This window comes from Erpetoichthys calabaricus, chromosome 13, assembly GCF_900747795.2.
Source record: "Erpetoichthys calabaricus chromosome 13, fErpCal1.3, whole genome shotgun sequence".
Lineage (NCBI taxonomy): Eukaryota > Metazoa > Chordata > Cladistia > Polypteriformes > Polypteridae > Erpetoichthys > Erpetoichthys calabaricus.
The window spans coordinates 74,321,538-74,334,247 of NC_041406.2; the positions used below are offsets into that span (position 1 = coordinate 74,321,538).

At 39.1% G+C, this 12,710-nt stretch overlaps 1 protein-coding gene across 3 annotated transcripts in view; it reads left to right on the plus strand.

The window, feature by feature from the left end:
- The first annotated feature begins 3,145 nt into the window (after positions 1 to 3,145).
- Positions 3,146 to 12,710, plus strand: part of rundc3b (RUN domain containing 3b) — a 258,113-nt gene continuing 248,548 nt past the window's right edge. Inside the window, exon 1 of one of the 3 annotated variants that reach the window (XM_028817131.2) lies at positions 3,146 to 3,623. In XM_028817131.2, the coding sequence (XP_028672964.1) occupies positions 3,529 to 3,623 (95 nt within the window). In that variant the 5' untranslated portion in view covers positions 3,146 to 3,528. Of the gene's footprint in view, positions 3,655 to 12,710 lie in introns of all 3 variants that reach the window. The other 2 variants (XM_028817132.2, XM_051936028.1) reach the window with 2 other exon arrangements.

The window sequence follows — 12,710 nt, forward strand, 5'->3', positions numbered from 1 at the left end:
TAAAATTCTGAATCTCTTGTTTTCATGCAGAATGGAGAGAAAGGAGTTTATGCCATAATAGAACTCAATGATAACCAGCAATGTACAATGGCAAACAATGTGAAAAAACATCCATGGAAGAAAAAAAAAGGTCCTCATATTACTTGCGTTTTATAATCCACATGTCTGTTATTCAGTCAGTTGATAAAAATGTACAAAACAATTTTTTTTCCCTAATATATTGTTAAAGAGTTACTTTCAGAATTATCAGCACATATACAAACAGTAAACCCAAAGCTACAGGGGACTGACTTTTTAACTTGAAGACCCGCTTCAACCTATTATTTGTTGGTCGAGAGTCTGGTCTTCAATTCAAAAAGTGACTCTCATGAAGCTTTGGATTTCCCCTTTATGTACGTGATGATAATTCCGGAAGTAACTATTTAACAATATTTTGGCAAAAAAAAAAAACACATACATTTTGCACATTTTAAGCAAGAGACAGGCTAATAGACACGTGGATTATGTCACATGAGTGAGATTGTTTTTTCATGGATGTTTTTCACATTGTTTGCTGTAGTACATCACTGGCCACCATTGAGTTGTATTCTGTCATAAATTTTTTGCTCTCCATACTGCGAGAATCAAATCTAGATTCCATGTTTGGAAGGCATGCTTGTTAACCCTAAGGCCCTGTCCACAAGGACATCTGAACTGAGCGTTTTTCTGCCGTCTTAAGCTTCAGGTGAGTGTGGATCGAACACAGAGTGTTTTTCTGCTCATTGCAGCGAATCAGACTGTCCACACAGGCTTTCATCACTTGCATTCGGTCGGATGTGCATTCAGACGGCATCAAAAAACTTTACATGCAGTTTTTTCTTGGCATCAATTTCTGCCAAAATCCCGGTAAGTGCCAAGAAAACATCTTTATTGCATTTACATGTTATTCATTTAATGTCCTTGAGGACTGGATATTCAGGGCTCCAAGACAATGAGGGAACTAGAATCTCTGGCAGAATCATTCAGCAATGCTAGTCCATAGCTGTTCTGTTGGCTCTGGTATGACAAGAGGCTGGAGACATTCCCATAGCACACATGTTTCATGCACAGTTTTCTGAATGGTGGACTTTCTCAGTAGGTACTGGAAATGTAAGGAAGAAAAGGATTCCCCAGTTGCCAAAAACCTTAGGAAAAAAAATATAGAAATAGGGAATACTGTATATATGGAGAATTTTAAACAGTTTGTAGGATTGTGCTAATGACGTAACTTTAGCTACTATGGGTTATTAATGCCAGTGGGTTAGTGCATACACAAGCACTGTTTATATATTGCTTACCTCAAGGTGACCAGTAGACTCTCCTCAGGGCTAACACTGACTTGCATATTAGTTGACCGGGGTGCAATATGGTGTTGTACCAGCTGCAGCAGGCAATCAAAACTCAAAACTAACATCTCATAGAATGTGAAGGACTAATATGGAAATCATTGCATTTCTTCATAGATTACACAAAAGCTTCCTTTCTTTACATGCTGTGCAGTCAGAGGGTGAACCCAGTAGTAATGGCAATGTTTTCTCTGCCGTCATCGCCGTATCAGGAGGACTTTTAACACAATGAGGTCAAGGTCCAGGTCTAATAAAGCCAACTGATCCATATTTTGCTAATCCAATGAAGGAAGAAGTTCAAACCCCACAGGTTAAAAACATTCTGGACTGCCTGATAACTGCCCCCCACAGGTAAACACAAAACACTACAATCTGGGCTGCAGGTTGGTGTTTAAAAGAGGCAAATGAACACGAATGTAACATCATATTGAAGTCCAGTGCAGGATTTACGTATAAGCTACACAAGCTATAGCTTAGGGCCCCCACCTTCTTGGGGGCCCCCAAAACAAATTGTCCGAGTGAGCAATTGTCATATATACTTAAATATACTACAGCATTATTTGTCCCAATCAGGCCTGGCCTTAGGCATACGCGAAGTAGGCGACCGCCTAGGGCCCTGGCGTCCGGGGGACCCCGGATCGACTCCTTGGTCTAATTTTCACGCATTTCACAGAGCTTACAGGGGTACTCCACCCCCCTCAGGGGGCCCCTGGACACCCCTTTCGCCTAGGGCCCCATAATACCTAAGACCGGGCCTGTTGAAGTCAATGAAATGCCACTACAGAACGCAGTTTAAATGCCTAGGTAGCTCAGAGCGCATTCATTTAACCAAGATTTGAACGCCAGGGCCTTACACTACCATCACAACCTGTGTGGCTCTGTTCTTCTGTCAGGAGATGACACTGTAGTATTTCATGATAAATGATCCAACCCTGAGCAACCCCTACTGCGCTCTGGAGATTGCAAGTCCAAAATTACATGCTGAGAAGTACTTGTATGCCAAATTTCATGTCTTTGGGTTGAAAAACAAAACTGTGCATAAAACCCAAACTTTTTACAGATATAGAAATCATATTTTGGGTTAAGACAATAAAGTATTCTGTCAAAAAATATGCAGTAACTGAAGAAATCGGGAAGGGGCAAATATTTTTTTCATGGCATTGTATGTGTTTGGACTTGGATATCCAATAATTGGATTAAGTACGTTTGATAATGTGTGGGGAATTATTTGAAAACGAACTCAGACCAAATGAGAGAGTGATGTACAGTAACAAGCACCTTCGCAGGTAACCCTCACATACTCTAAGTAAAACTAAGCAAAGTAGCATTTATAAGTGTTTACGGAAAAAGCATAACTTCTCTAAAATGTTAAGATGATGTAAAAAAGCTTATTAAAAATTCATGGTGACTTCCTGACCAGATATTGTTGGGGTGTATCATATTATGTAACAAGCTGCCTACTTCCATCAGAAATTAATCAAAAGAAGGCACTTCGACACCGATATAGCTGGACGGCGCCCGCCGACGCTGCGTTGAGTCTCGCACATTCGTTCGGAAGAAGGTAAAAGGAAGAGCTGGCGGACCAAGGTGTGCCGGTGTCGCTGGTCCGAAGGCACGGAGACAGCTGACTCAACTACAACCAGCGTGTAGCAGAAGAAGCGCCTGGTAAACTTCCGGTCTTGTGATTCTACAAAGGGAAATTGCATTATTTACCACATTCTGCACGGAGAGCCGGAGCAAAAATAGCAAGACGCCAAATCCGACGTCGCAGATCGGGGTCATTTTTTAATTTGACTGCAAACGCGGTATACACGTGCAGCATAGTGCTGCTTCTAGAGACACGGCGGGAGCGCATGATAATAGCACGTGACAGTCCCGGCTAGAATTCTTCCCTTTTTTTTAAAAAAAATCTCTCGTCTGTCCTGTCTCGTGAGCTTCTTTCCGCGTGCCCGTTAAGGCCGAGTGGGCGCATGCTCGCCCTCGCGCGTGTCTTACTATAATACGGCAGCGCGCCGTAAAAAAAAAAAAAAAAAAAAAAACAACACAGCGGCGCATACATGCGGATGGCAGTGGCTGGGAAATAAGGCAAAGAAAGGAAAGCCACCCACTTTGCAAAATTGTTGGTTCAGTGGGAGAAGCAGACGACATCTGGCAAAGAACAGAGATGGCTTCTCTAAGCCTGGGGCTGCATCTTTCTCGAAAGAAGGGGATAGCGAGGAACGCTGCAGTAGAAAGGAAAAACCTGATTACTGTGTGCAGGTACTGTCAGAGATGTGGGGCTTCTGGAGCGGTGCGTACTCGCCTGCTTTCCTTTGTGTATATAGTTGTCATTGGCGATTTTTTTTTTATTTTTGCGATTTGCTGAAATTATGTGGTGCTATTGGATCGTTTTAATTTTGGGGCACGGGGTATATGAAACTGGCATCAGAAGTGAGTGATCAAAGCTCATGTCTTCTCGCCCTTACTGCTGGCCGCATGTGTAGGGTACGGGGCAGTGCGTCTGCCGGAGATAAGAGGCTGCGGTCCTGTCCGATCCTATCCACCCTAAGCACCGTAGGTATTACTGCGCCTACTTCTGGCATTAGTGATATTTTTTTGATTTTACACTTTTGGTTTCTGGAGAAATCAAAATATTCTTGACATGTCATTTATACAACACCAAAGATCGTGAAGTTCTTAATATACTGAAAATAGTTGGGCTGCTCAAACGAGAAGTTTTCTTCGCTTAGTTCTTGCAGACTTTGTCTACAGGTGAACAGGTAAAGATCGCTGGCACCTTCCATCGATTTAGAGATGCGTCAGTGGCACTGACCGATGTCTGTCATTAAATAGATTTTTCAGTCGCATGGTGCACATGCTGTTTTCTCATTTACTTTTGTTCTAACCGCTTTAGTTTAATCAAACGTGTCCGAATACCTTGATTAAACGTCTGTGGGTAACAAATGTAAAAATGTTCACTTTACGATGAAAGAGTTCTCAGTACAGCGGCAACTTTAACTGGTGTCGAGATTCTGTAGAGTGAATAATTCATTTAGATGTTGGTAACTAGAGTTTTAAAAGTAACACCGACTTTATTTGTTATGGAATTTAAGATTTTACATTTTTGACTTAAAGATACTTCCACGATCTGTTATTGTTGACCTGTGGTCTAAATGGGTTGCAAATTATGACAATCGAGGCATGATTTACAGAAAAAGGAAAAAATCAATTTTGAAAATTTATCCCATCATCATTTCACCCAGATTTACCCCAAAATGTGTAAGAGCCTCATCATCTTAAGAATCATGAATAGGTAAAAGCCTTAGGATAATTACAGATGGAGCGTCTCCAAGGATGTGTTTAAGTAGAATTTTGCATATTTGCATGTGCAGTTATTTTCCTCCATTTTTTTGAGACATCAAGACACATGGAAGAAGGAGAGGGTATTTGCTTATCTTACCATAGACAAACGTGATAGTTTCATATTATTTCAGTAGCTAAGAAGTTGTATTGTGGTGCTGTTTATGTCCTCACGCTTGCCTATAAATGATTCAAATCTTCATTGTGTCACAATCCAGTAAAACTGACATGTCTAATGTCACTGAATTATTAGAAGATTCTAGAATGTGATTTCAGTGTTCAGAAGTATTAAAGGAAAATGTCCTTACTGCACTATTAGTATACAGTAACTATAAATAATATGAATTTTATATATATAATATATATGTATATATAATTGTAAAATAAATTTCATAATGAATGAATCAATATGTAGGAACCCAGTGTTACTATTCTTCACTAAAGAACAGAACTTGCAGCAAATTATTTAATACTGTAAATGGATGCACACTATCATTTGAAAATAATCTGTTTAGATGATGAGGCAGATATAAAAGTGGAAACTTTCATAGCTTGTTTAATGGTAAGGGGTCACTACTTGATATTTGTTCCTTAAAAGCAGTAACCAAAAGGTAAAAGTAATGTTCTGAAAGTTATTTGATTTTTTGTCAATAAATATATTGAAAAGACAGAGGTGAAATAATTAAATAATTATATAGATTAGCAAGTGAAATTTTCCAGTGCAAAGGACCAGCTCTTCCTCCTTATCATTCTTAGCTTGCAGTATAGCATTGAATGGATCTGGTGTGTTGGTTTGAGGGAATGTTTACTTTTTAGGGAAGATACACATCACATTGTGAAAATGGATCAGAAAGAGTGCTGCACCATTTGGTAATTATAGAATGCCACACCTATGAGTGTCAAATTTAAAGAGTAAGTTTTGATACTTCTGAAGCTATTTTTTTTAGGAATTATGGTATATATCTATTTCCTACTAAAATGTGAGTTAAGTAAAACTGTATTTATAACTTAAATGCATCTCCCCAGCGGCTTACAATTATGGCCAAAAAGGCACTAGAACAAATGTGAAATAAAAGCCTTAAGAAGTACAGAATATGCACATTGAGAGGAGGCAAAGGTTACAGTTTCTGAAAGCCTGCCTTTAATGTGTTGGAGATATATTTATGACAACAAAATGAAGCTGAAGATAGTTTATTTTTATTGTAGATTCTTGTTAGTATCTTTCCTGATGAAAGGATATGTGTTCTCTTTTCTTTTCACTGTGCCTACTGTGGGTGCAGCTTTCATGTAAACAACAGCCTTTGTAAGGAATGCTACTTATCGTTTTACATATCATAAGGGATAATAATATGTCAGTGTCTATTTCCTGAAATCCATTAAAAATACCTACAACAAATTGACATGGTAAAAGATTAAGTTTCAGCTGTCTTTTTTTGTCATTAGCTTTTTGGTACAACCCTGGAATTATGCACTGAACCAGTTTCTCTCCTATCCTGTTATGGCTTCTTTTTGGTGCACAATATTGGGTTAAAACAAAGTGTCATTCCTCCAGCAAATGATGCTGTTATTTTTTTATGTAGTATACCTCTCAGCCCCAGCGATTGTCTGCATAACATGTTATCTTCAAAGCATGTTAGCTGTGTATTTGATATATTTAGGTGTCATTTACTGTTACTTTATATGGAAAGGTAACTCGAAATGACCTTTTTGTTCATATGTATATTTAATCCTACAATTGGTTGGATTTTTGATTTGATATACTTTATTAATCCCTGAGGGGAAGTTGTCATTTTGCATTACCTGTGGAGGTCAGAGTGCAGGATCAGTAATTATACAGTGCTCTGGAGCAATTTTAAGGTTAAAGGCCTAACGGAGTAGGTTCCATTCTGGGGATAAAGCCTTTGTTAGAAAAGAAAAAAAAAGGAGTCGGGGTGGCCTTATTTGGCTCATAACAAGGTGTTTTCATTTTGAAAGTATTCACACTTGCCAAAATGCTTTTTGGCTAACTTGAGGCTGCTCTAAAGTAAGTATAAAAACTTAATTTCATCAATGTCTGGTATAAGAAAATTAGATCATACTTTCCAAGCTCAATATCTGTACTAATATCAGATTTTGTAAAATGTTAGCCTGACACAAGTTGAAATCGTGCTTTAAGGATTTTAGTCTCTCAAATTCAGATTTTTATTATTTTAGAATGTATGAATAAGCATGAAGCTGTGAATTTATTCATAATTTATGACACACTTGTCTTGCTTGTTGTCTTTTAAAACTGTATATCAGAAGTACTCTTAATTGTACTTGATTACCATTTGTATTTTACTTTAATATTGTACATTTTTTAACAAATAAGCAAAAAACTGTCAATTTGGCAATGGCAGGTTTCTTTGCTTGGTGTGTTTATGCCTCTTGTATAATGTATGCTAGTATTTGTACTTTTGCATATCTTTGTCTTTGTTTAAAGTATCACTAATACTTTTATATGTAAATGCTTTTAATTATCTACATTATAGGGGTGACATGGTAGCAAAAACTTTGCTGTTCCCAGCACTAGACTCTTAGGCTTGTATCCCTGTTCTCTTTGTGACTACATGTTTTTTTTTTGTTTTTTTTTTTCCTCTGGACATTAACTTTTCCCTGCATCCCATTTTAGGTTGAACGGTGACTTCAAACAGGCACTGTTTGATTGAGTAAGGGTATGTGTTAGTGTGCTTTTCAATAGACTGGCACCCAGTTCAAGTTTGTATCTTGTATTAAATACAGTATTATGCTGGTAGGATAGGTTCTGATTCACTGTGGCACTGAATAGGATTAAGAAGGTTTGACTTTAAAAAATAGATGGATGAATGCAACATTTACTGGAAGTTTGAAGTGTTGCTCTCATAGCTTTTATTGCATTGTATTAGTTGTAACATCAAATAATAAGCTGTTACATTGTTTTCAGGTCAAAGATCATTTACTATCATTTAGTAATTACTGCTTTCTATTTTTATTTACATTTCCATACTGCCCCAACGTTTTCCAAGTCGGGGTTGTAATTGGGAGTTTTGTGTATGTGGCTGTGTCTCAATAACTATCCAACACTTGGGAAAAAAACACATTTATTATTAAAACATGACATTGTGATATTCAGGTTTAGCATTGCTTCAAATAAATAGTTTATCAGATGAGTTAATTAACTACATGATCTAAGATGAGTTTTTGTAGAAATGTAATCATGCACAGATTTGTGACAAAATGCTGAAATGTTTTAAAGTTCCATTCTTGTAAACTGTTACATAAGTTACCTGCAAAACATGACCCTGCCTTTCTGCTTACAAAACAGGAAAAGAATATTTGTCAGTTATGCTGAAGTGAATGTTGAAACTCGTCATTTTGGATAATACTCAGATTAACCACAAAGAATATAAACCAATACTGTAAATCCAACATTACCTTGATAACTCAGTGTCTTCATTGACAACTGAATCCCTTGCATTGTTACCTGACGATTTTTGTTAGTTCTCTAGAGTAATGAAGGTTGCTACTAATAACATAATTTGCAAAAAGTATTCAGTATTTCGTCATCTGTTTTATTATGAAAGGTAGCTCATGTGTCATAAAGAGCCAGTCGTCTTCTTCTCTAAACTCAGGAAATGTGAAATATTTGTCTTTTTCCAGAGTTATGTAAAAGATGAGCACCAAAGGTTATGGGCAGCACAGCAACAGTAAACATGTTCTATGTTTAAAGGTTTCCAAAGTACATTATTACTTTAAGTTAGTGTTTGGTACTGTTTGACAACATGAAGAGATGCACATGCCAAATTTACTTGCCATATGGACTCTGCAGTCAGGTGGTAATTTTTCTCTTCTATCCGCCTATGTGTTTCCATGAAGTAATTTATTTAAATCCATGTTACTTATGATTCTTTTTTATAATTTGGTAAGAGCTAGTAATGTTGATGTATGATTTGGTAAGCTAGAATGTGTTTTAAGGATACAATATAAATGATGCTGCTTGGTTGAGCAGAATGGCAGAGAATGAGCAAATGATCACTAGTTCATGTTTCTTATCCATTATTATATCCTGAGTAATGTCCAGCATGTAGTCACAGGTTACTCCAGTGAGAAAGTCTTGATATGGAATTGGTTACAGAGTTTGCTGGCTGACTTTTTTACTGTATGCACATAGCGGTTCAGGTACATAAGAACACCTGGAGTTACCAGAGGGCAGCCTAGTGTGATTGCCCCAGGACTACTTGGTCCTGACAAGTAGCATCCACTGCCAGCTGATGTAAGGAATGCTCTATTAATCTTAACAATTTAATTCAAGCCGATGACCCATTGCTTTAATATAAAATTTTCTTTATAGAGTAGTTGAGTATGCTGCTCATACAGAATTACACAAATAATGTCTGATAGTTATTTTTGTTAAATAATATCGTGACAATCGTTATCAACTATTGTTGACCCTTTTTTTTTTAATCTATGATTTTTATTTTTGGTATCTAGCTGTGTATTTGGGGCCCTTACCACTACTGCTTCTAGCTAAGAAGTGAGTCATCCAGTGGTTGGGAATCAGTGGTTACAGTCCAGGGGCCTCATGTATAAATGGTGCGTACGTACAAAAATGTTACGTATGCCTGTTTTCACGCTCACATCGAGATGTATAAAAACTAAACTTGCCGTAAAGCCACACACATTTTTACAGCAGCCTCAGATGATGCATACATATGTTTCTGCTTGGTTTTGCAAATGGGCGGCAGTAAGCATCAAAGTAGTGCTACTGTTTCTGTATGGTTTCCCTTTCTTTTTTTAGATTCGCTTGCATAACGTGGGCTTTATCAAATACACCAAAATTAACAGCATATCATTTACACATTGTGGTACCTGGAGGAGCGGAGGAGGGCTTGTGCCTCCTCCAGGACGCGAGGGGGCGTCCTCCCTGGTTGCTGTGGGGGCCACGGGTACAGAGCTTGGAAGCTCAACCCTGTAGGGGCCCGTGGTCACCGCCAGAGGGCGCCCCGATGCCTTGGGAGCCCTAGACCTCAGTACTTCCGCCACACCCGGAAGTGCTGGGGGAAGGACTTCCGGATACACAGACAGAGCTTCTGTCACACAGGGGTGTGGCTATGGAAGCCCTTAGGATACACCTGGAGTCCTTCTGGGGTGTATAAATGGGGCCGCCTCCCTCCAGTCAGGGGCAAGAGTTGGGTGGAAGAGGACGAAGCTTGGTGGAGAGGAGTGCAGGCGGAGCAGAGACTGTAAAGGCATTGTGAGTGTGGCCAAGGACTTAAGGGGTGATTGGTGCTGAGGCACTGGGATTGTGCACCTGAACTGTAAATATTATGTACAATAAACGTGTGTGTGGTGAAACCAACATGTCTACCTGTCTGTGTCCGGGCTGTTCCCCACAACATTTAAGGCACTTAATATAATGGTGCATGGAATGGCCAAACTATTCTAACTATGGCTGCTTTAGCATTGTTAGAAGACATCACAAATGGAAGAATTAGAAGAGAGCACATATTTAGAGATACCGGTACTAACTTCTTGTCCCATAATGATACAATACAATACAGTTTATTTTTGTATAGCCCAAAATCACACAAGAAGTGCCGGCAGTGGGCTTTAACAGGCCCTGCCTTTTGACAGCCCCCCAGCCTTGACTGTCTATGAAGACAAGGAAAAACTCCCAAAAAACCCTTGTAGGGAAAAAATGGAAGAAACCTTGGGAAAGGCAGTTCAAAAAGAGACCCCTTTCCAGGTAGGTTGGGCGTGCAGTGGATGTCAAAAAGAAGGGGGTCAATACAATACACAGAACAGAACAAATCCTCAACACAGTATAAAAAATAAAAAATTTACAAGTATGGAGCAGAATTTAACAGTAGGTGATATCACATAATATGATTTGGATTGGATTTATGATGTCTGGCTTCTAAGTCCATTTAGATTTGCAACAGTTGTCCTCTTGGAATGGTGTGCTGTTAGAATACTAGAAAGTATAAATGATATCATTTATATGATGAAATATATTTAAGTATGTATAATACATTTTACAGATAAATTGTTAATTTAAATAACGTATACTGTTAATAATTAAATATGTGGGAGCACGTTGGCATGTCGGAAGCGCTGCTGCCTCACAGTTAGGGGATCACGTTCCGGATATTGCCTGCCTAAAGTTTATATGTTTTCCTGGTGAGCTTCCTCGGTATGCTTCAGTTTTCTTTCAAAGGCATATAGGATCGGGGATGTGGTGATGCTAAACTGATGCTACTAGTGTATGCGTGTGCTCGTATTTACCTTGTAGTGAGCTGGTGCCCCCGTCCAGGGATTGTTCCTGCCTCGCACTCGATGCTTGCTGGGACTGGTGTGACTCATGATGGATAGCTGGATTGATGGAATAATTAAACATGTATAGCAAAGATTTTTCAGTGTTCCTTAAAAGTTTTGAAGAATTGGTGATCTAAGCTTACAGCTGGTTTTACATTTATTACAGACGCTTATTGTGTGGTGATTGGTTACAACTGCCATAAATGTACTCTGCATTGAACATACAGATGTTTTTGCAGTCACTTTTTAGAGATATTGTGGCAAGGTGTCCTTGGAATTTAATGGATGTCCTTCTCAGCAGGTTTTCTTTATTGCAGCTGTGCTTTCTTTATCAAATGTACCAAACCCCAGTTCCTATCCTTTCTTTTTCTTTCCCCACGTAACCAATCACAACACAATAAACGTCTGTGTGATAGTAAAACTAACTATAAACCTAGAACACTGAGTGTTCAGAAATTTTAAGGAACATTGAAAAATCTTTGTTATACATGTTTAATTATTCCATCCAGGGTCGTGCCCATCTCGGCAAGCATTGTGTGCGAGGCAGGAACAATTCCTGGATGGGACACCAGCTCACCGTGCCACAACATGTTTAATACATGCTTTAATGTATTCCATTATGAAAATGATATCAAGTATACATTTTGAGAAGTCAAGCAAAATGAAACCTTTTATTGACTAACTGAACAGATTAGAAGGGGCCTAACCTGCCTCGAAAGCCTGCATATTGCAATCTGTCCAGTTAACTAATAAGAAGTGTCATTTTGCCTGACTTCTCATTGCATCCATTATGGCTAACATGGTGCAACATCCTATTACTACAAGTATACATCTTAGTATTCTAAAATGTTCAGAGAGCTATTATATCATGAATGTAATGAATTCTGTGTTGTGATCACTGCGTGCACACTCCTGATGGCAACATAGACCTTTTATTTTTTTCTTCTCTGTGGCCCTATGACACTCAGAAGGTGGGCTGCGACTTTTCAAGTCAACTTTGATATCTGACCACTTCTTTTTTATTTTGGGCACTGTACAACTTTCTGAATTTGAACTTTTGAGTGCCTCCAGCATGCTGTACCACTCCATCAATTGCCTTTTATTGCTTATACCACTGCTTAAGCCACCAAATAGTGCGTTTTTCCTTTCCTCCACTTCACTGAACAGGACCTCCATTTCGCATTTGCTGAAATTCATCATTTTTACACAAACTCTATGCATGTACCTCTCATTTATAGTTAATTTAAATTGTAATGCAATCTTATGCTTGCTTATCTATATATATAATTCTCAGTCCATGGCAAGCAAGACAGAGCCAAGAGCCACACTCGCCAACTCACAGAACCCTGCCCACCAACAATTCACTAAGCAGCCGACCATGGCACACAAGACAGAGACCATGGGATACGCACGACAGAGCCACGCCCACCAACTCTAAGACCATGGGATACACATGACTGAGCCCCGCCCGCCAACTCTAACCCTCCTCCCGAGTCCACCCTCACTCTCGAGGCACGCAGCACCTCACCAAACACCGCCTCAGTCGCTTTCGTCTCTGCTACAGTCCACATAAGCCACGTTGACTTTTCATTGTTCTTTTCGGTTCCAGCTGCTTTTCTCTAATAATCCACCAAGTTGCCCGACCATGGGATACGCACGCACGCAAGACAGAGCCCCACCTGCCAACTCTAACCC